Genomic DNA, 24,350 nt, shown 5'->3' with positions numbered 1-24,350 from the left:
CCCCTCCTGCACAGTAGAAGAATTGATGAGAAATGAGTTTTTCCTTAAATAAAATAAATTTTCACGTAGGAGGCTGAGATCTGGTATGCTTGACAGTAGTACCATTTCTATTCGTTCATTTTTCCCGCAGAGCTTGGCAAGAGAAGAACAGTTTTATTTTAAGGAAGGCTTTGTTTTGTTATTTATATTAAATACAGAGGATTTAATGGATTTATGGAAGGTAAGTTAACTACTAATAAATTGAACCAAGGATATCATCGATTAATGTTAGGTTTCCGCTATTTCCCTCTATCGTTACTCTAGGCTCTGAAGTTCTTCTTCAACCACTTGAACGCAGTCGGAGAGGTACGCAGGAGCTCTCCTTACTCGTTTGGGACGATTATGGCGATCAAAACTGTCAGTGCTATCAAGACTGGGACGCTGCTCTGGTCTCACCGCATTCGAATCCATATCACGCCACGGCAGAACTTTCTTGGTTTGTGAAACGTGACGCTTTAGTTGTCTTCCATCGGAATCGCAGAGAACTAAACTGCCATTACGTTCTTCTATTATAGTGAAACGTTCCGTACCGAATCTGCTTTCCCCTTTTGCTCGCGACTGGCGTTCTACAATGACCGTGTCGCCCTGCTTCACGCTGCTTGCCTTTGCGCCTCGTCGGCAGTCCTCTCTCTCTTTAGATTGAGTTTTAGCATGTCGGTCTCTCGCGTTCAGTAGATTATCGTCAAAGTCAGACTTTCCATGACAAATAAGTGGGAGGCCGCGTTTAATTTTCCGACCCATCAATACCTCTTCAGGAGGAAGTTTGGTGATGCTGTGATCTGCGGCGTTGTAAGCTGTTCTTGTATGCTCAAATTTAGTTGATTTGACGGGGCGTGCTATGGCGTATCTTGAACGCAAATCTATTACAACCAAAATCAAGATATTTTCTAGTTTTTGATACGGACCATTAAAGTCAAGCGCAATAGTTTCCCAAACGGTTTTGGGAGCAAATAAACGTTGCATGGGCGTTGGCTTTTCGGGTCTGCCGTTTACTGCACAAGAAACGCATGATTTCACCCACCTTTCGGCATCTGCTGACATTCCTGGCCACCATACACGTTTTCGTAGAATACTTTTAAATTTTGCATCTAAAGGGTGACCTGCATGAGCTATTTGCAATGCTTTCTTCCGAAGACTCAGAGGAATCACCACACAACAATTTTTTATTAAGATCCCATCGCTATTTCGAAGATCGTTTTCAATAGCTTTAAACCGTAATATATCTCTTGACCATTTCCCCGTTTCTAGGGAGCTTAATACCTAAATGCATACGATTAAACAAAAATGAGTTAAATTACTTGTCTCAGGTCAAGCATATTTTTTAAACAGAATTACCTGCAGAAGTATATCATCGTTTTGAGTAGATGTGCGAATTTCATCCTCGGTGAGAAATTCAGCAGAATACGGTTCTAAATGGCATATTTCCCAGGGGCTTACTTTATCGTTGAATGCATTATCTTCTCCGCAGTATAGTCGCGATGAAGGATCCGCTATGTTTTCGCGGCCCCGGATATACTGAACCTCATAGTCATAAGGGCTAAGTCGTAATGACCAGCCGTCTGCTCTTGTTAAGGCTCTTTTAGATTTTTCGTGAGATCTACTAAGTATGAATGACATTCCTTGTGCATCTGTTCGTAATATGAACCGTCTCCCCAGCAAGAAGTACGCAAAGTGCTCCACTGCCCATACTGCGCCTAATGCTTCTCTTTGGTTTTGTGCATATTTCTTTTCAGTACTTGTTAAGGACTTTGAGGCGAAGCTAATAACACGTGGTATATTTTCTTTGTTTTCTTGGACGAGTACCGCGCCTAATGCATGAGGCGAAGCGTCAGTGTATAAGATCGTTTTATCCAAATCTGAGAAGTATCCTAAAGAAATTGTTGATTGTATGATACAACTTTTAACCAGTTCAAATGCCTTTTTTTGGTCTTCTCCCCAGATCCAGTTATGTTCTCGTGCCGCACTCCGTAATGGAGTTGATATGTCTGCAAAGTTTCTTATATACGGGCTTACGAAAGATGCCAAACCTCTATTGATCTGCATAAACAATTGCAAGATACCTTAGATCACTTGTCCGATTGGGCTGTTCATCTTGGTATCGAATTCTCTGCGGAGAAAACAGAGTTAGTCGTCTTTTCAAGAAAGCATGATCCCGCGCAGCTTCAGCTCCATATGATGGGAAGAATGATCCAACAGGTTTTAACTTTTAAATACCTCGGGGTGTGGTTCGATTCCAAATGCACGTGGGGAGGACACATTAGGTTTCTGATAACAAAATGCCAACAAAGAGTAAATTTTCTTCGAACAATAACAGGATCTTGGTGGGGTGCTCATCCGGAAGATCTAATAAAATTGTATCAGACAACGATACTTTCAGTGATGGAATATGGATGCGTTTGCTTTCGTTCCGCTGCAAACTCTCATATTATCAAACTGGAGCGAATTCAGTATCGTTGTTTGCGAATTGCTTTAGGGTGCATGCATTCGACACATACAATGAGTCTTGAAGTTCTGGCGGGAGTTCTTCCATTAAAAGATCGATTTTGGGAGCTTTCATCACGCCTGCTAATAAGATGTGAGGTGCTGAATCCCATGGTAATTAATAATTTCGAACGACTAGTCGAGCTTCGATCTCAAACAAAATTCATGACAGTATATTTTAACCATATGTCACAGGAAATCAACCCTTCAAGATATATTCCTATCCGTGTCAGCCTCCTAAATGTCCCTGACTCAACTTTATTTTTCGATACATCCATGCAGCGCGAAGTGCGTGGAATCCCGGATCATCTACGTTCGACGGAAATCCCAAAAATATTTTCAAGTAAGTTCAGGCATATTGACTCTGAGAAAATGTTTTACACGGACGGATCGCGAATTGAAGAAGCGACAGGGTTTGGTATGTTCAACAATAATGTTTCGGCCTCATTTAGGCTTCAAGAACCTGCATCTGTTTATATAGCAGAGCTAGCAGCAGTTCATTATAGTTTGAGTGTAATCGTCACATTAATTCCAAACCATTATTTCCTCTTCACAGATAGTCTGAGTGCAATTGAAGCCATTCGCTCAAACATGACTGGCAAGACTGAACCGTTTTTCCTGGGCAAAATAAAACAGTGCCTGAACGACATATTGAACAATAATTATCTAATCACTATAGTCTGGGTCCCGGCTCATTGCTCCATTCCTGGCAATGAAAGAGCCGATATTTTAGCCAAACGTGGTGCTATTGAGGGTGAAATTTATGAGAGACCAATTGCTTTCAACGAATTCTATAGCTCGTCTCGCCAAAGAACACTTGCCAGCTGGCAAGCTTCTTGGGATAAAGATGAACTGGGTCGGTGGATGCACTCAATTATTCCGAAAATATCGACAAAGGCATGGTTCAGGGGACTGGATGTGAGTAGAGATTTCATTCGTGTGATGTCCAGACTCATGTCCAATCACTACACGTTAGATGCACATCTCCTTCGAATTGGGCTCTCCGAGACTAATCATTGTGCTTGCGGAGAAGGTTATCGGGATATTGATCATGTCGTTTGGACATGCGTGGAGTATCGTGATGTCAGATCTCAACTAATAAATTCTTTGCGTACCCAAGGTAGACTATCCAATGTCCCAGTTCGAGACATTCTTGCTTGTCGTGACCTTTCATACATGAAACTTATTTATCATTTCATAAAGAAAACTGGAGTTTCAATTTAATAAAGGCCCCTTTCAAGACTTAGTTCTGATCCCAGCTGCGTCCATGAGTTCAACCAATAGCTAAATTAGAATAAAAATAATGTAATGATACAAACAAACTCGAAACAGTTTATGAAATTATTAACAAAATGTCTGAAAATAACAGCTTATTTTATAATTTATAGAAGTTAATCGTTTGGTTCAAATAATATTTCCGAGTAGATTTCATAATTAATGACGAGTTACCTAAGATGATATTTAAGTAATAAGAGAATATGTTTTAATAAATGCAAAACGTTGTGACTATGTTAGAATTAAATTAGGATAAGAATATTATGTAAAAGTGATGCTACGGCGAAGAAAAACTTATGTAAACTGCCTTAAGAAATAAACGTATTTATGAAAAAAAAAGATGCCAAACCAAGAAAACTTTTCAATTCTGAAGTGGTTGAAGGATGTCTGAATTTCTGTATGTCTCTAACTTTGGCTGCTTCTATGTTAAAACCATTTTCGTTCAACTCATGCCCCAAAAAAGCTATTTGCGTTTGGTCGAATGTGCATTTCGCCTTGTTTAGAGTAAGATTATTTTCTCGTAATATTTGTAACACTTGTGCAACGGTTCCATGCAGCTTGTCCAAGGTTTCGTCGAATATGAGAATGTCATCGATATAGATTATTTTGTTCTTGACATCCTTCAGGATACGATTCATTTCGCGTTGAAATATTTCGGGCGCGCAATTGACGCCAAACATCAATCTCGTGAATCGATACATTCCGCTTTCTGACAGGAATGTAGAGGATTTCTCGACTCTTCACTCAACTCCAAGTGATAAAATGCATCGGATAGATCGAGCTTTGAGAAGAACTTGGCTCCATGCAATTTAACCTTCATTTCTTCGATCAGTGGCATTCGAAAATACTCTCGTTTGATGGCTCTGTTAGGAGCTCTCATGTTCACCACCAAACGAAAGTCATCTTTACCCTTTGGGACAGCAGACATGCCACTGATCCACTGGGGAGCAGATGTAACTTTCTCGATAATACCTTTCGTTTCCATTTCTTCAAGTCTACGTCGAGCACCATCGCGGTATGCAGCTGGTATGTTGTAATAAGCATTCCTAGCTGGCGGGATCGACTTATCGATGCTAAACTCTATTTTAACGCCTGGCATTTTTGGAAACAGTTTTTGACAACTGAGAACTTCCTTTCCCACTCTTAGGAGTCCCATATCACTGGCTGTTGTCCTTCCTAGTAAAGACCTTTTGCCTTTTTCCACAACAAGAAAATCGGTATTGATTATCGGTTTGTTAAAATCGATTGCTTCTATATTGGCTTTGAAATGACACTCTACTTTCATTGATGTATTTGAAGCGTAAGCCTGGAGCTTTTCATTGCATGGTTTCACACTGAAAATTAGGTTTGCTGTTCCGTTATCAAATTGCTGTTTCAATTCTATCCAATCTGTTCCTCCAATAACGTTCACATCTGCACCCGAATCAATCAAGAATTTAATGGGACGAGAGGAACCTACGCGACAATCAACTAGCACGTCATGTAGAGAGAGAAAGTTTACTTGCTATAAAAAGGAAATTCAACGTGGTCAGTTTGCTCAAGTAATCAGTAAATATATTTCCAAGAATTTTGTTAAAGTTTTCTCTTTTACTCTATCTGGGGCATGGCATGCCACTTTCTCGCCATGTTGGCAATGTACTGTGATCCGCTGACCAATAAACGTCACACACTACTGGGACTAATGAGATGCAAGGAAATGATTGTGCAGACTTACCCGTGTCACTTCAGCATTCACTCCTGTTTCCGAAGTCCACGTTCTCATTACATCGGTTGCACCAACGCCACCAATCATGCAAATCATGACCGTTTGTGCATATGCCGGAACTGTTGTCTGGATTTCGCTTCCCTGGTTGTCCTTCCTACCGGCCTCGGCGCCGTCAATCTCCGTCGCGGCTAGCGGCAGAATTCTCGTATGCTCGCCCGTGCTTGTAGATGGGCAGAAACGAGGAACCTTCCTCCCGTCCGCACACGCGATCCCAGATTACAATGGCGGAGTGCCTCAATTGAGGGTGCCGCCCGCTTCACCTGACGTGCCTCGATCTTCTGCTTCTGCCTGGATGACCTCCGTTAATTGCCTCGCGGGTGATTGACCCGACCTTTTTTCCGCGTGACTTTTGCCGGCCTTTCACTGCACAATCCCGCCGAACATCATAGCCGGCCGCACAAATCCAAAACCTTCGTCACTCCGAAGCGCGTTCCGCGCAATGGCCGCCAAAGGCGAAGAAAAAACGGCCCTCACAGAACACGTATCCACTCGAGCACGCCGGAAGACCAACTGAGTATCGTTCGATACGCTATCTCTTTTTCGGATTCTGTCAAAAGGAGCAGTGCACCCAGTTGCACTAATTTTTTCTTACTCTGTCTACACGCTTGATTCAATTTCCTTATATGCATCTCACCATGACTTAACTCAAATCCTTAACATAACGCTACACAACCCTACCCAGTGGCAAAAATTTTTCGTGAAGCACGAAAGTGGCTCACGAAAAATTTCTAAAACTTTCACTTCTTTAAGAAGTGTGCCGGAGACTGTGCCGATTACAAACTTCAACACAAACCAACACAAATATACCAGAGCCTAACGAATGCTCTTCAAATCTTGAGCTCAACCAAAACTTCTCTTCTACTCTACCGCAGCATTAACTAAACAGCAGAACTTGTCTGCACAAAATGATAATCGTACGCCAACAAGACATGGCTAAAATGTCTCCGGCTCAGTTCTTGCATGCCTTCCTCAAACTTCCACTGAGTATTAACAGTCAGTGATCTTATCTAGTCTTAATGGCTAAATTAAACTAGAAGATCAACGAATAACAAAGAAAAACAGCATGCAGCATGCAAAATAATTGATTGGCTTGACTACAGCATTGACAGTCTTAGAGAATTGGTTTGATTTGAGGTTCGAGAGGATTTAGTCTCTCCTATCACCACGAGCCCAAGCAAGGGTTATAACCGCGCCCTTGATTCGCGTTCCTTCGGGTTGACGACCTTCGTGGTGACGCCTCCGACCAACAAGACTATTATTGTATCACTGAACCTTGTGCACCTGTTCAGGCTTTTAGGGGAACTTCTACCGCTTGCGTATTTTGTGAACCTGTTTTTCTGGGAGCTGGTGCTGCTCATAGCTCGGTTTACTCGATCCTTGTAGGCGACTACGATTCAATGCACTCCGGTCGCGTCGGTGAGATGATTCGGTCCTTCATTCATCCGTTTTCTCTCGCTACGGCAACGGCACGCCCGTGGGAGGCTAGTTTCCTGACCAGCCGGGATACTTGGGTGCGTTTTTCTCACGGGTCGCTACCGGCAGGCCTGCAGAAGGCTTATTCCCTGGAACTCGCAGTTGTTGAACGCGATTTTCGCTTGTTTCTCGATCTTACGACCCGTTTCGTGCCCTTGAATTCCTTGTTCAATCGTTGTACTTTATGGGTTTTGAAGATGTGTTGTCGACATAACTCATGCCATTACTTAGCTTGAGTCCGTTTTCTCGCTGAACGGTAACGTACAGACATCCTCGGCCTTTTCTAGGAGGAAGTCCGATCCCGTCCCTGACGTCTCGACAGCAACTTGCTGCGACTGCCAGTTGTCATGGGCCTTCCTCGACCAATTTGTCCGTCTTATGGCTCGCTTTCTTCTATCCTGTTGTTTGGATTGATCAGAATCGCGAGCCTATGTTTCGACTGTCCGTTTTCTCTCGATACGGTAACGGCTGGCCTGCTGAAGGCTTTCCGGCTCCTCGAACTGCCCCTGTACGTTTTTCTCACGGTCCGCTACCGGCGCGCCTGTGGAAGGCATTTTGCTCTGAAGTTTTCTCGACTTGGGTGCGTTTTCTCACGGTACGCTAACGGTAAGCCTGCTGAAGGCTGGTTTTTGTTTGCGACTTCATCTGCGTTTTCTCCCGATTCGCTAGCGGCAAGCCTGCTGAAGGCTGTTTTTTGTTTGCGACTTCATCTGCGTTTTCTCCCGATTCGCTAACGGCAAGCCTGCAGAAGGCTGTCTCCTGTTCGTGCCGAGGTGGGGAAGTAGTTCTATGAGTTGTTGTTCACCACACCCTGACAGTCTACGATTTATCCCGATCGTTAACGGTGTTTTGTGAGTAGAGCTCATCGTTGACAGGCGTAGCCTGTGGACATAGCTGTGCTAATCGCTTTTAATCTGATTTGATGTCTTTCGCGTGAAATCTCCCTGCCTTGCCGGATGGAACGTCTTCTAGTTCGTATAGGTTGGTGCCTAGAACTTTACGAATGATTGCTGGTACAAATTTCGGGTTTAGCTTCTGATTGATGTGGTCTGCCTTAGATGATAATCCGAACGATCTTCTCCAAACTAAGTCGCCGACTTTGAACGACACCGTTCTTGTGCGCAAATTGTACCGTTGCTTTGCCTTTTCGTGTGAGTTTCTAATTCGTTGAAGCATGAATTCTTGGATCCGCTTGAGATTCGATAACCGAAGATCTTGTGCCAGCTTCAAGTCCTCCGGGGTGTTGAGGTCCTGCTGTCTGTAGAGATCGGTGTGTAGAATCAGCTCTCTGCCGAAGTTGGCGAAGTGTGGACTTACTCCTGTGACTTCATGCTTTGCACTGTTGATTGCTGCCACGATTGAAGGCAGATTCTCATCCCATGTCCGGTGATCTTCGTTCAAGAGTGCTCTAATGCAGGTTATCAAAACACGGTTCACGCGTTCTGCGTTATTCACCATCGGACAATAATACGCTGTGGTCATGTGCTCAGTGTTGTGCCGCTTGAGCAAAGAGCGAAATGCCAACGATGTGAACTGTTTCCCGTTGTCCGTCAGAACAATCCTTGGACGTGAAAATCGCAGAAAGATTTCCTTCTCAAGAAAGTTAATCATTGCCTCAGTGTCTGCGCTGCGCATGGGGTCCGCGATCACGTATTTTGTTATCCAATCCACTACTACCAAGATGATTGTGTTTCCTTTCTTCGATCTGGTGAATGGACCGACAAAATCTAAAGAAATTAACTCCCATGGGATTCTAGCAGGTTTCAATTTTCCCATATCTGGCATCATGCGATAATTCGGCGCTTTGCTGGCCTTGCACACCTTGCAGCTACGCACGTAACGAGCGATGTCCTGTTGCATCTTCGGCCAATAGAAGTTTGTCTGGATTTTTTGTAGCGTCTTCTGGAATCCTAAGTGCGCTCCTGTGACCGAATCGTGAAATTTTCTTAGTATTTCCGCTCGTTCGTCCCTCGGAACTACCTTCTTCCATTTGTGCGTGATCTGCCCCAGCTCATCCCTGTAACGACAATTCTTGAAGAGTTCGTTGGACATGATACAGAAGTCTGGGAACTTCTCCGGTTGCTTCGTTACGCCTGTTGCGAGACGGATGTACCAATTGTCGTCACTAGTGTTGGTGGAGAACGTAATCGTTGCTACTATCCTTGACAATGCGTCCGGAACTACATTGCACGATCCTTTACGATATTTGATGTCGAAATCAAACGCGTTCAACCGAAGGATCCATCTGCACATTAACGCCGTAGGGTTCTTTATTGACTTCAAGTACGACAACGCAGCGTGATCGCAGAATACCGTGAACTTGACGCCTTCCACGTATCCACGAAACTTTTCAATTGCTCGAATGACCGCTAGGCATTCTCTTTCCGTAACCGAGTAGTTTCGTTCGGAGGATGACAGTTTCTGAGAAAAGTACGCTATTGGGTGTTCGATTCCATCTGTTTCTTGCGTTAGGACGGCTCCAATGGCGACGTCACTGGCGTCGCAGGCTATGTTGAACGGTCTGGCATAATCGGGCATCGCCAGGACTGGTGCTGACACTAGCATCGATTTTAGCTTCACAAAAGCGTCTTCAGCTACTGGTGTCCATCGGAACTTGATTTTAGCTTTCGTTAACTCGGTCAGTGGTACAGCAATGCGAGCGAAATCCTCGATGAACCTTCTATACCAGTTGCACAATCCAAGAAAGCGCTGAACTTCTTTCCTGCTTTGCGGTGAGGGAAAATTCACGATGCAATTGATCTTTTCGTTGTCTACCTTCCATCCGTCTTCATTCAAGACGTAGCCTAAATATTTCAGCTCCTGACGGCAGAATTTGGATTTGTCCGGGGATATCGTGAGATTTGCCTGTCGCAGTCTGTCTGCTACCTTCCTCAGTGTTACCAGATGTTCTTCGAAGCTGCGCGAACAGATGATAATGTCATCCAAATAGTGAAAAACCTGCGGTTCCAGATCAGCAAAAAGATGTGTCATCAACCGTGCTAGTGCTTGACTCGCCGTACACAGACCAAATGGTACAACTTTGAACTGAAAGTGGCCCCGACCGGGAACAGTGAATGCAGTTAACGGACGAGATTCTTTTTCCAGCGGTAGCTGCCAAAAAGCATCTTTTAAGTCAATCGACGATATGTAGAAACATCCACTGAGGTTGCTGACGATTGAGGCGATCTGCGGAATCGGATGTCCTTCATTAACCATGATCGAGTTCAAGTGGCGAGCATCTAGACATACTCTGTACTGTCCTGTCTTTTTCTTTACGGCAACGAGCGGATTGTTCCATGGCGAAAACACTGCCTCCTCGATGACATCTAACGCTATCATCCGATCAATTTACTTGTTCACTTCGTCTAAGACATACTTCGACATGTGATAACAGCGCTGCTTCTTCGGTTTGGCATCTCCGATGTCGATGCGATGCGTGTACCTATCTGTACGGCCAATTCGTCCCTTTTCACTCACTGGAAACGTTCCTATTACCGTGTCTAATTGTCTTTTCTGCATGTCTGACAGCTTTCTCATGGGCTCATCATTGTTATTCTGCTCATCGGATGACATGTCTATCTTGTTGCACACCGCTCGAACTCCAAACTTCTCCCAAAAATTCATGCCGAGTATAATACACTCGGGCAGTGAAGGTATTAGTAGCACCGGAATTGTTTCATGACGGCCGTTGTATGCTATAGGCAGCTTAACGAACTCGGATATGGTGTGTTTTGTGCCGTCTGCTGTCTGGATACCGCCTTTCAGTCGACCTCGCTTCAAGTTCAGCTCGTCGATGATCTTTATCGCGGCTCCTCCGATTAGAGTACAGTTTGCTCCGCTATCCAACAAACCTGTTAACTGTTTGCCAAGAACTGTGAAGTCGGCATGTGGCCGGTTGTCTCCGTTTGTGTTGATTCTGATAGAGTTGATGTGCCGAAGCTCGGGAAATGATGAGGGACTGTAGAATTCTTGCGAGGATGCGATTCCCTCATCGATAGCAAAACAGTATGGCTTGTGGTTTTGGACAGTCCATAAATCTGTGTCCTTCCGTATCACAATTCCAGCAGCGAAGCAGGGCTGATCTGTTCTCGTCCTGTGCTTCTTGGGAGCAGATCGCTGACTGTTGCTCTCTACGATTATTGTTCGCTTCCGACCGATTAGATTGTCTCGACGGTTGTGGCTGTTGTACACGAAACCCTTGCGTCGCCTTTTGACGATGATCTCTCCTCTCAAAGCGAGCCTTTAATGCGTTTACTTGCTGGCATATCATCTCCAGTTGTTGTGTCCAATCTTGTTCTTCTCCAGCTGCTGACATCGAGTCGTACGGCTCATCATACAGTTGTTGTCCTCGAAATTCGGCTGACTCCACTGCGTGTACTCTGTTGAACCTTTGCAACTGTCCTGTATTCCCGTATGTTCTCTCTCTTTGTGAAGGTGTTGGCGTTGCTAGGCTCGGCTCAAGCAGCGCGTAGTGTGGGATCGGTGTCCTGCGATGACGGCTCAGAAGAATGCGCGTCTCGTCGAACTCGTTACAGACTTCCGCCATTTCGGTTAACGACTGAGGTCTCGCAGCTGCAACAATCGATGCGTACTCCGTATTCATGTTCTTCTTCACGATGAAGAATTTCTCCTCTGGTGACATCGCTGGCTGGACGAACCGAAACAGTGCTGATATATCCCTGAAGAATTTCGCAAACGATTCATTTGCACCTTGATACCGAGAATTTGCTTCATTTCTCAGAATCTGCGCATAACTGCTGGGCAGGAACTCTCGTCGTATTTGCTCCTTGAAGCCACGCCACGTATGCAACGTTCCTTCCGCAAAAGCTCGCCCGTACCAATCGAGTGCGTCATCCAGAAGTAGATGTTTGATGGATCGCAATAACAGTTCATCCGAAACGTCTTCGGACCGAGCGAAACACTCTACGCGATCTAAGAATGTGTTGAGCGATGTTGTATCTTTTTCACCGCGAAACTTGAATGGCCAATTGTGAATGGCTTTAGGGTTTCTGTGCGTATCCTGCCTCTCTTGCCTGTCTCTCCGTAATAGGTGTGTCAGCAGCTCGTCTCGTATGCGGTTGTAGTCTGCTGAGTCGTCCCTTCTGTTTTCTTCCTGTGACGGATACTCTCTATGAGGGGATGGCGGTGTGCTTCCCGTTCTTCCGTAGTGGTGATATTGGTCTTGATTGGATATTGGATTGAAGTTATCCGCTTCCTTGTGTGGAGTTGAAGGCCACACCGGTTGCCAATTTCCGAAATTACGTCCACGACCTCGTCCTCTTCCGATAGGTGATGATACTCTGGGTGAGCCAGTAGCTTCGTTACTTTCCGTTTGCTGCCATGCAAACGTAGCCATTTGTGTTTCCTTGTTGCTAGCAACTTGCTCTGCTTTCTTCTTCTCGAGGGCGCCTGCACCTCCTTCCTGTCCGTGCGTTGCTTGCGAACTCTGATGATTTTCCGCTACGCCAAATGCCCCTTGCATTATGTGCACTGAGTTATTTGATTCTTTGGAACTGCAGTTTCGATCACTCACTTGACACAAGTCTGACATGTTTAACGCGGTGTAAACTTCTTCCAATAAAGCGGCTATCAACGCTTGAACACTAGCAAATTCTTCCCGAAGCGCGACCGGAGGCGGATCGATGCGAACTAAACGATTTCGATAGTGACGTAATCGCGATTTTATCTGTTCTAAGAAACCAATATCGTGTTTCTTAATTGCTGAGTCTATTGGTGCCAGCAATAATTTCAGACGTGATGCGCAAGCATTAATGTTGCTTTCATCACTCATAACGTGACTAGAAGTCGTATAAAGACGCTTCCGCCTTAAATCTTCTTCAAAAGCCTTCAATAAACGGGCACATTTACCCCTACGGGTGATTTGCCCAAGGCCAGTGATACTACGAAGAGCGAGTTCATAATTTAACTCCTCTTCACTTAAATGTAATGGATCTATCTCCATCGTTAGATAGTGAACTAAACTAAAGCCAATCAACAGAATTTAACCTAACTAACAAATCAAAACGCAAACTAGTAATATCTTTACTTTATATGGATTTATTTATTTTTTAATTTTGCCAACTGAGTCTAAAAAGGGTGTGTGTCATGCGTCGTATCGCTTAACCGAAAACGTACGCTAGCCAAAAGGAGTACATTTTCATAACCCGAACAAATGGGTTTTTTGGTTGGGCGCCATTGTTAAAGTTTTCTCTTTTACTCTATCTGGGGCATGGCATGCCACTTTCTCGCCACGTTGGCAATGTACTGTGATCCGCTGACCAATAAACGTCACATACTACTGGGACTAATGAGATGCAAGGAAATGATTGTGCAGACTTACCCGTGTCACTTCAGCATTCACTCCTGTTTCCGAAGTCCACGTTCTCATTACATCGGTTGCACCAACGCCACCAATCATGCAAATCATGACCGTTTGTGCATATGCCGGAACTGTTGTCTGGATTTCGCTTCCCTGGTTGTCCTTCCTACCGGCCTCGGCGCCGTCAATCTCCGTCGCGGCTAGCGGCAGAATTCTCGTATGCTCGCCCGTGCTTGTAGATGGGCAGAAACGAGGAACCTTCCTCCCGTCCGCACACGCGATCCCAGATTACAATGGCGGAGTGCCTCAATTGAGGGTGCCGCCCGCTTCACCTGACGTGCCTCGATCTTCTGCTTCTGCCTGGATGACCTCCGTTAATTGCCTCGCGGGTGATTGACCCGACCTTTTTTCCGCGTGACTTTTGCCGGCCTTTCACTGCACAATCCCGCCGAACATCATAGCCGGCCGCACAAATCCAAAACCTTCGTCACTCCGAAGCGCGTTCCGCGCAATGGCCGCCAAAGGCGAAGAAAAAACGGCCCTCACAGAACACGTATCCACTCGAGCACGCCGGAAGATCAACTGAGTATCGTTCGATACGCTATCTCTTTTTCGGATTCTGTCAAAAGGAGCAGTGCACCCAGTTGCACTAATTTTTTCTTACTCTGTCTACACGCTTGATTCAATTTCCTTATATGCATCTCACCATGACTTAACTCAAATCCTTAACATAACGCTACAATTTTTTGTTTAATATTTTATTTATTCTTTTACCTGAACTTTGCTATCTTCTTCAACAGGATCTCGAGCTGCTTGATATTCATTTCTGACAGCGTTGATGCGATCTTTGCGACAAGCTACCGCGAAATGTCCCCGCTTACCGCAGGAATTGCAGAATTTGTCGAATGCTGGACATTTATCACCTCTGTGGGACAAACGATGACATCTAGAACACCTCATCCGACGACTTATTGTTGATCGATTCGCATTATATTGTTCTCTTGAATCGAATCTTTTAAACGAGTTTCCCGACTGGCGGTAGTCCCCCTCTCGACGCTTCTGTTCGACTCGGTGTTCTTGATATCTGTTGCAACTGACTGCCAGAGCATTCGGCTCGATTGCTTTTAAAGCAGACTCAGCCTGAAAAGCTTCGGCGCGTGTGGCAGATTGGACAATCAAGTTAGAATCATGGCCGTAAGTGCGAGCTGCCTTTTTCAGTTCTTGATTTCGGAGACCTCTTAGAAGCTGAGTCCGTACGAATCGATCTTGGTCGACTACACTGTAATCGCATAAGCGGACCTTCTCTGTAAGCCGTGCGTGAAAATTCACAGCTGACTCTCCTTCTTCTTGCATCATATTCGAAAATGCCTCATGCTCAGCTGCAGGATCTGTCATGGACTTCAAATAATGATCGATGTTGCTTACAAAGATGTTATAATGATTGTCACCCTCCGAACTAGGTCGTAATTTGGCCGCTCGAACAATACTTTTCAGTTCATCACCCATGGTTAAAAGAAGCAGTTCAACGCGACGCTTTGAGGACGTAATGTTCGAAAGTGAAGTTGCTATTTCGAAATCTTCTTTGAAACGAATCCATGCCTCCCACATCTTGGAAGCCGGTACATTTTTCGGAAACGGCTTGATGTTGTCCCATCGAACGACGCCTTCGCTCACACAGGATGATGTATTTACATTGTGGGTAATTAAGTTATTTGCTGAAGAGTTGGAATGTGCGTTTTGTATATTTTTAATTATGTTTTCCAGCTCAACTACTTTTGCTTCTAGCGAATTCGATTCAACTAATCGCTGCTGGTAATGATCGAAATTATTATCCATCTCATTCACCAAATAACCTCGAAAATCTTGTTGCGCATGGTGAGGAGCTCGAACATATTTTCCTGAGTCATTCCAGTCATACCCTGTTTCATCTGAATCACTGTTTGAAGAATTTAGAGCTGGCGCGCGGACATATTTCCCCGTGGAAGACATTCTGGTATCGCAGATTTTTTTTACTTATAGAAATATACTATTCTAGAAAGAGAATAAAGAAATTTTTTTTTATTGTGTTTGTTGTTCCAATCCACAAACAAAAAATTCACGAATAAATAAAGGGCTATATTGCTTCCATCTGGTTTCCTCCATAATCTATTGCTTACGTATATCTAACTTTGATTTACTGTTTGTAGCCTGAATTATTCATTTTCATGGAAAATTTTGAAGCTTCGATTGCGGTCCTCACAACACGCGTTGTACAAATGTAGCTGCAAGCGATTATCATACTTTGGATTAATAATTTCAGGTCTACTGTGCGGTCCTCTTAACTCGCTTTATTCGAACATGATTAGAATTTGAGATTACTCAATTCATTATTCTTTATTACTATTTGTTCCATACCTACTAAGCGGTTCTCTCAACTCGCTTTACACTTGTGGCCCTCCAAGCCCACTACGCGGTCCTCACAACACGCTTAACACAAATGTTGTTCTTGTAACATATTTTCCAGTAAATATAGCGGTCCTCTAGACTCGCCATTTTCTATTGTTTTTTTGCTTTTTTTCCATTGATACACACTTGCAAATATCTAGTGTTCTCCGTATATATCAGACGCTATTTTCGCAACTTGGGTTATATGTGAAAAAAAAGAAAGCAAACTCTCGTCTCAAGTTGAATTCACAATCTGCCCCTTATTTTTTTCATGTCACCATTGTAATCGAATACTTTTTTTTTCATAGTACAAAATGAACTAGTTTTTTTTTTCCTACGCGATAGGTGATTTTCCGATTCTAACCACTACGAAACAAAGATTATGGTCCGATTTTTTTATTTAAATTAAGCTTATGGGGTGAACCTGCCACGGTCGCCAAATGTGTAATCTGCAGTTTAACTCGGGAAATCACCTATTGCGCAGATTACCGATCTGGACAATGATGCACGTCTTACCTGCTCGAAACTTGTGCCTGTAATGCTGGCTCGCGCCAATCAAGCAGCGTTGCTGTCCGTTTGATGTGTGAGGAAGTATGACATGTAGAGTGGCGCACGGTCATGCAGTGTTGCCCCACACACCTGCGAAGTGAGAGAAAACAATATCTTTCGAGGAAATCTTGCTGAAATCTATCTGCTGTGTCAATGGAACATTGTTAATAGTTTGTAAAGGACCTTATCACGACGCAATCTTAAAGAGACTAAAATCGGAACGTCAAAAATCTAGAAATTCGTTATTACTATCATATCAATGGTATGAACGTGGCTTTACATATTATTGACAAATACGTTACCGCTCGCCACTGCAATGAAATGTCTCAAACGGAAAAGTTTAATTTTTCTGTCGTATTTTTTTGTGAAATCTGTAGAAATCTGCATAAAATTTAGAAAATATTAACGCTCTTAATATTAACTTTCTGGGCTAAACCCATGTACCCAGTAAATCCGAACATCGGACGCATCGTGCAAGAAAGCTTTTGATTGCGTTTCGAGCTTACGTAGTGTATCGGTAGAATAAAAGAGTGAAGAAATATCAAAGCAGAGAGCGGATGTCTGATTCTCAGGGGATGGGATATATCGGGGTTGGGTTTCCAACTCCGAACATAGGGTTAGAGTTTTTCTGGCCCTAAGAGGCGAATGACCTTAAGGTTAAAGCCTCTATGATCGAAACAAAAGTATGTATTTCACACCCTATCCGGGAGACGTCGGCTCGAAAATGCCTTGTTTGATGTTCCTTCGCTCTGTTCCTATAGCGATACATAATATAAACATAAAACTTTTTTAGGTCGTCGCGGTTGATGCAAATGGTGCAGAATTGTCCGATGGCGGGCCGATCGAAGCGCTACGATCGGCCCCATATCGTGCTCAATCGGTCCGATAATCGGACCGATGATCGGACTTATGCGGGTCGACGAATTTCACTGGGTATTGGGGAACAACCCCCCGCATAGCGTTTTGGCTACCTGGGCAGCCATGGCCACCAAAAGGCTACCAAAATTGATTCAGTTACGGTTGTCAAATCCAATTTGACAAAACAAAGTCGCCTGTATCCAAGTTAGCCGAGCGTTTTTATCTTCTCACCTTCGCTGAAAATGTCAAAGATTTCAATGTGGAAAAATCCTGGTGGATACGGTTGTATCGTTTGAGTTGTATTCCTGGCAGCGGTGAGGCAGCCCGCATATGCATGGCTGCCAGATGGCTGACTAAACGCTGCCAGCTGGAAAAATATGGCTGGCAGACATTCTGGTGACCGACTGCCTCACCGCTGCCAGAAATACAACTCAAACGATACAACCGTATCCACCAGGATTTTTCCACATTGAAATCTTTGACATTTTCAGCGAAGGTGAGAAGATAAAAACGCTCGGCTAACTTGGATACAGGCGACTTTGTTTTGTCAAATTGGATTTGACAGCCGTCATTGAATCAATTTTGGTAGCCGTCTGGTGGCCATGGCTGCCCAGGTAGCCAAAACGCTATGCGGGAAGTATTTAATATTAATTATTTTTGGCAGCGTGTAAATGACAGTGCTCTTATGAAGTGAAGTTAGCTCTTTTATATTTGGCCAAACGTTATAATTTCGATGGGAACACGGTACTTTTTTGTTTTGAATTTTATTCGGCATTGGAGGTGAATTAGAAGTTGTTATTTTCTCACATTAATTATGATAAATTCGTTTTAGATCAGTAAAACTGCCTACAGGTTAGTAATTTTAAGAAGTATGGCTTTTTCTGCTACAACGCTCCGTAATCAGCTTGCTGCACTAACGAACTCATCCGGAATTCATAAAGAACAAGCAGACAAATACCGTGCATTGTTGGATCAGATATTACTTAATACTGGCAATGAACTTGTGGATACTTTGAAATTGTTCATTGAAGCAAGTAAGAATTGCTATTTAAAGTTGATTAAATGTTTCTCTGATGCAGTAATATTCTTTGATTATAGTTGTCAATGAGCATGTAAGTCTTGTAATCTCTCGACAGATACTATCTGATGTGAGTTCTCATTTAACCAAACTTCCGGATGACATATCGAAAGCGGTATCACATTTCACTTTGGATAAAGTACAACCTCGTGTAATTTCATTCGAGGAGCAAGTCGCTAGCATTCGGCAACATTTGGCACAGATATACGAACGTAATCAGAATTGGAAGGAAGCTGCCAATGTTCTTGGTGGAATACCACTTGAAACCGGACAAAAGTATGAAGATTATTCATTTCATAAATATTTATGAACTTGTTCAAATTTTTATTCCCTTATAGACCTTATTCATTAGATTATAAACTAGAGACGTATTTGAAGATCGCTAGATTATACTTAGAAGACGAGGACCCAGTTCAAGCCGAGGCATTCATTAATCGTGCTTCTATTCTTCAAGCGGATACGAAAGATGAAAAACTACAAATATTGTATAAAGTTTGCTATGCTCGAGTGTTGGATTACCGTCGTAAATTTATTGAAGCTGCTCAACGCTACAACGAACTATCCTATCGCACTATTGTCGAAGAAGGTGAACGCATGACTGCATTGAAAAAAGCACTTATTTGTACCGTTCTTGCTTCGGCCGGCCAACAACGGTCCCGAATGTTGGCTACTCTTTTCAAGGATGAGCGTTGTCAACATCTTCCTGCATATTCTATCCTAGAGAAGATGTACTTGGACCGCATTATTCGACGATCGGAATTGCAAGATTTTGAAGCATTACTCCAAGCTCATCAGAAAGCTAGCACCATTGATGGTTCTACCATCCTCGATCGTGCGGTATTCGAACACAATCTGTTATCTGCTAGTAAATTATACAACAACATTACATTTGAGGAACTGGGATCACTGTTGGAAATACCGCCTCATAAGGCGGAAAGAATTGCCAGTCAAATGATAACCGAAGGTCGTATGAACGGCTATATTGATCAAATTGATGGTGTCGTTCATTTCGAAAGTGTGTAGATTAGCCAACATATCTTTTGATACATCCTTAACATATTTAACTTAATTTTAGCACGTGAAATACTACCGCAGTGGGACAAACAAATCCAAAGCCTTTGCTATCAAGTGAACGGATTAATTGAAAAAATCAGTGCTGCTGAACCAGAATGGATTAACAAAATAATGGATGAAGATATGTGCACCTGAATAAGGATGAACAATTTTCGGATTTAAAGAAGGTTTCTTCTAAACGGCAAAAATAATAATCCTAAATAATGAGAATATATAGAACTGTCCGCAGCAGTGAATCGCAGAATAAAATTAATCGTTTTTATAAAACGTTTTTAAAAATGTCTGAAAGATATGCTCACCAGTTTTTACGATTATGTCCGTATGAGTGAACAGAACTATATACTATAATGCCAAAACAGTCTATTAAAGTCACAACGTAATGATTTTCTTGTTACTTGATTGCGCACAGGGCCACCGAGAGAAGAAGGGGAAAGGAAGTATTCCCTCCGGGCCCGGAAATTCGAACCTTTAAAATTGTTTGTCCATTCTTCATAACAAAACAAAATATCCTAAATCGAAACAAATTAGGCAAATTTTTATATTATAATAATGTGTATAAAAATCTCTTGGTGCTACGGGTTCTACTGACACTACAAATCCTTCCAGGTCGGGACTCGAACATACGACAACTGATTTGTAAAGACCAGTGCCCTATGCATTGAACCGCCAACTCGGGGTAAAAACTGAAATGACGCATTGTTTAAAAAACCATTTTCGCATTCTTCACCCGATATCAGCGAAAGAACCAATTAGAAGATTTACTTTGGTAACCTTTCGCGTCGAAGAACTTGCAACTATTATAAGCCATATTTAGGAGTGGAAGCTTTGTATTATATTTAATTTTTTTTTTCAGGAACAAAACAATAACTAACTATTTTTTATATTTTCTTCCATTCGAATGCTAGCGTCAGTATTAGTTTTATTTGTACCGTGTGTAGTTCTGTAGTAGGGGTAGGGGTAAGAGGCACCCTCTAAGGAAATGTAGCTATATCTTAACTATAGAGAATAACACGGAAGAGTTTCATGCATGCCTATCTTCCGTAATCACTATTTCTCAAAATTACGTACAAATACTCGCTGAATGCATTGAAAAATACATGAAATATCTTATTTTCCAAAACCCTTAAATATTGTCTATTGAAATATATGCGGGGCATGACGCCCGATCGTAGAAAACATGAAAAATATACATTTTAAATTACGCGAAGTGACGATTATCTGAACATAGAGACAGGATGATCGTTCAATCGTGTATCATCTGGATTTGACTTCAACCTTTCACGGAAAACAATTCAAGCAAATTTTTTACTTGGTATTAGAAACTATAATTAGGACTACAATGTGTCTGTTGATTTTACAATAATAATAATAATAAAGGGTAAATGTAAATATCCATCAAAACAACGGATTAAGGCTCATGACAACCAAGGGGCAATATGCACTCTCATAAAGCTTCTTCTTCTTATTAAAAGAAAGTTTTAGACTTTTCGTTGACAAAATATTTACCAGGTGGAAGATTGTTCACTATTATTCATTAAATTGATAACTTATGGATAATTTTTGTAAGCGAATTCTTGAGCATTTGCCTCACACAATTCGGGTCGTTTTGCCCTCAAAAATATGAGACGATATATTTGACGATTTTTCTATAAAATTGCAAATACATCGTTTGTATTAGAACTAATTGTAGAAACCCGAATAATTGGCAAAGAAGTTCACTGGTTACATAATTAAAATCGTCTTCCTCACCCTAGAAAATTACTATGGAACAAACATAAAAAATTACTAATAACAGAGACATAATTGTTTTTTTTTCTAATTTTTCCAGATATGATTGAACCATCGCTACCAAAATTTTATAGTAATCTGTTGTTATGGCGGACTTTCAGTAACTTTTTTAGTAACTTTTGAGAAAAGCAAAGCAAAATTTGCATCACCAGTTTAGAGTGAAATGTGAATATAATTTGATAGGTTTACGGCACGGCACCCTCGTTCATCGCAACTCTAGTTGTCATCTCATATAAAAAAGCAAAGCCTTGGGTATTACAACATTCCTTCAACAGACTTCGCAGTCGATTCAGAGTGTACAGAACCAGTGCATGACTGGTGCTACGATTCTACTAACACTACGAATCCTTCCAGGGCGGTGCATGAACATACGACAACTGGTTTGTAAGACCAGCGCCCTATTGCATTGAACCGCCAACCCGTACATCTCATATACGAAAACTAATTGTCAGAGTAAGACTTCTGTCTCTGTTCGATGGATTGACTTTCAGGGTAAGTTGAAATTAGATGCATTCGCTTCGAGTTCTTGCATCGCTATAACAGTGGTATTGAACTATTTGTGTAGTTCTATAGCACTATCTTCCATGTTCCACATAGTGCACATGGTTATAGTCTTTTGCGAATTGAATTGCATCAAATCGTCTCTTCCGTCCCGAACGTAAGCGGTTTTGTTTTATCGACTGACTTGGATGAGGTGTAAAAGCAAATTGCCCTGTGAAGGATGTCTTTGTGCTTTTTTGCGATTTTGTGCATATTTTTCCTCCAAATTTTGTAAAATGTTTCAAATTTCAAGAACGATTATTCATTTGAGCCCAAACGTCGTCATTTGGCCAGGAAAGGATCCAAATCATATCAGCCCATTGGAGATTTTTTTAGCATATTTTACTCTCAACATCAGTTTCTGCAGAGTACTTCAAATTATTGCAAATTATTTACGTTTAAATGGCTATGAACAGCTCTGTACAATATACTCAAACCAACACTTCTGCTTCTTTTACAGACATCATCGAAAAAACGGGGTTTGGGAACCAACACATTGACATTTTACACCTCTTTGAAACGATTCTTCAACTTTCTCACAAACTATGTCGTTTTTTGCATGTATTTCGCTTGGGTTTTTTTGTACGCGATAATACAACTTTTAGCATTCTACTTCACTGATCGCGAGCAATCATGACCACGCTCTTCTGAAACCTACTCCTACATAGGTCGTTTGATCATTCTCGAAATATATTATATCCAAGGAAAATCTTTTAGCGTTACGAAGTTCGCTGGGACAGCTGCAGGTACAGAAAAGGGAGAGCAAGAGTAGGAAGCACAGGAACAAGTGTAGATACTTCAGGAACATGTGCAGAAAGTTCAGCAATAAGTACAGAAAGTATAGAAGTAAAAAAGGTTCAAGGTAAAATTTTAACGGCCACTGATACATCATATAAATTTAAACGTCAATTTTCCGTCCGTTTAGCTTCTCTGTTACCGTCAATAAATCGCAAGGGCAATCGTTAGGAGTCTAAGTCGTGAATTTCGGGTTTTCGTATAAGGAAAATTGTATGTTGCCTGCACGCGTGTTTTCAAACCATTGGTTTTATATATTTTTACCGAAAATGGAGAAACAATAAAATATTGTTTATCACAGAGCAGCTATTCCTAACCTGTGTTTCGCGATACAAAAAGGTTGGAAATCACTGTCTTTTTTCAATAACCATTAAAATGATTGAAAGTAGTTTTGATGTATTTACACTTAATATGATTGCGCTACGAAGTGTACAGGAATCCGCTCTGTTATCGTTTTCTAAAATGTTTCAATAACTGTTTATAAAATTTTCTCACTAAGCTTTCGTTAGTGAAAACTTTGTGAATAATGTTGAAACATAGCCTTCTGGTTTTCGTAGCTGACCAGTGATCTACATGGCCATCTTCCGTCGTAATCGAAAGGCACATGAGCGGAATTTTTTCGTTAAGTGCATGCGTAAAACATGTACAGGATATCGGCGGAAATCTCGATGAAGAAAATATCTCAGTATTGTGATGAATCAAATCGATATCTCAGTACAGCCACATACTATAACGATTGAACTTCTATCCATATTCTGCAGTGAGATCAAGTACGTGCAATTCCATTGCACTATCGTCAATTTAAACCAGTATGTTGTTCTTAGATGCTAATTTAATTACCTCGATTTCAGAGGTGAATTGATTGGGTATGTCACCATTACTTTTGTACAGTTGTATTTCTAAAACTTTCTTTAGGTAATGTGCCGAGATAATAGACCCCGAACACAGCGACAGCGAAACCCACCTAAGAATTTTTATTTAAATTTATATTTGTCTTCGATTAAAATAAAATTATCGCCCGGACTATTACTATACAACTACTCTCATTAACCTAACATACATATTCTAATTTTAAATTCGTCTTTGTTCATTGTAAAATCAAATAAATGATAAACACTATTGAAGCGATGACAACAAGCATCCATAGGATTGTTTTGACCGTACTGTGTGCGATGGACTGATCGTCGAAGAAAGTCTGTTCTCCGCAATGATCTTCCAGGAATATTCAAATGCAATCTCTCCAAAGCTTTTGGAGAGATTGCATTTGAATATTCCAGTCGATGTTATTCGAAAGCAAATCGAAGAGAAAACGGTCGCTGAAGAAAAATTCGTCTGTTTTGTAGTGTAGGAAGATTAATCAGAGCGCAGCGATTTTCGTAGCTAGGTAATTGAAGATGGTTTTGCCATGAAATTCGTCGTAGTGCAAATCGAATGAAACATTTTTGAACTCGTTCGGTGCCCAGATTATTACTCCGTATTCCAAAATACTGCGTACTAAAGCGACGTAAACTGTCTTTAGGCAATACACATCATCAAAGTCTCTGGTGTTGCGTTTGATAAGTCTCAAAACTGCGTAAGCCTTTGCCGTAACTAGAGATAATTGTTCGGTGAAACGAAGCTTACGATCAAGGACGATGCCCAAATCTTTAACAACAGAAACGCGTTGAACTGGAACAGCCATCATGGAGTATTGAAATACGATCGGAGATTGCGATCGTGAGAAAGTAATTGCACTGCATTTTTTATGTTTATACTCATACCGTTTCTGTCACACCAGTCAACACGAACAGTTCACGAACAGTATAAAGAGTAGCGAACCTAGATGGCTTCCTTGGGGAACACCTGATATAATGTTGAAAGGATCAGAAATAATAGATCCTACACGAACTGAG

General features: G+C 42.0%; 1 protein-coding gene across 2 annotated transcripts; it reads left to right on the top strand.

Moving 5' to 3' along the window:
• The first annotated feature begins 17,925 nt into the window (after positions 1–17,925).
• On the top strand, positions 17,926–19,614 carry LOC131427321 (COP9 signalosome complex subunit 4). 2 transcript variants are annotated; one of them, XM_058590393.1, is made up of 5 exons: positions 17,926–17,963; positions 18,016–18,217; positions 18,282–18,537; positions 18,600–19,276; positions 19,337–19,614. In XM_058590393.1, exons 2-5 carry the CDS (start codon positions 18,055–18,057, stop codon positions 19,468–19,470), a joined length of 1,230 nt encoding a protein of 409 aa, XP_058446376.1. In that variant the 5' UTR covers positions 17,926–17,963; positions 18,016–18,054; the 3' UTR covers positions 19,471–19,614. The 2 variants fall into 2 exon arrangements, with proteins under 2 accessions (XP_058446376.1, XP_058446375.1); XM_058590392.1 differs by having other exon boundaries at positions 17,945–18,217.
• The last annotated feature ends 4,736 nt before the right edge of the window (positions 19,615–24,350 follow it).

This window comes from Malaya genurostris, chromosome 2 (assembly GCF_030247185.1).
Source record: "Malaya genurostris strain Urasoe2022 chromosome 2, Malgen_1.1, whole genome shotgun sequence".
Taxonomy (NCBI): domain Eukaryota; kingdom Metazoa; phylum Arthropoda; class Insecta; order Diptera; family Culicidae; genus Malaya; species Malaya genurostris.
This window is presented reverse-complemented; position numbering and strand designations above follow the sequence as displayed.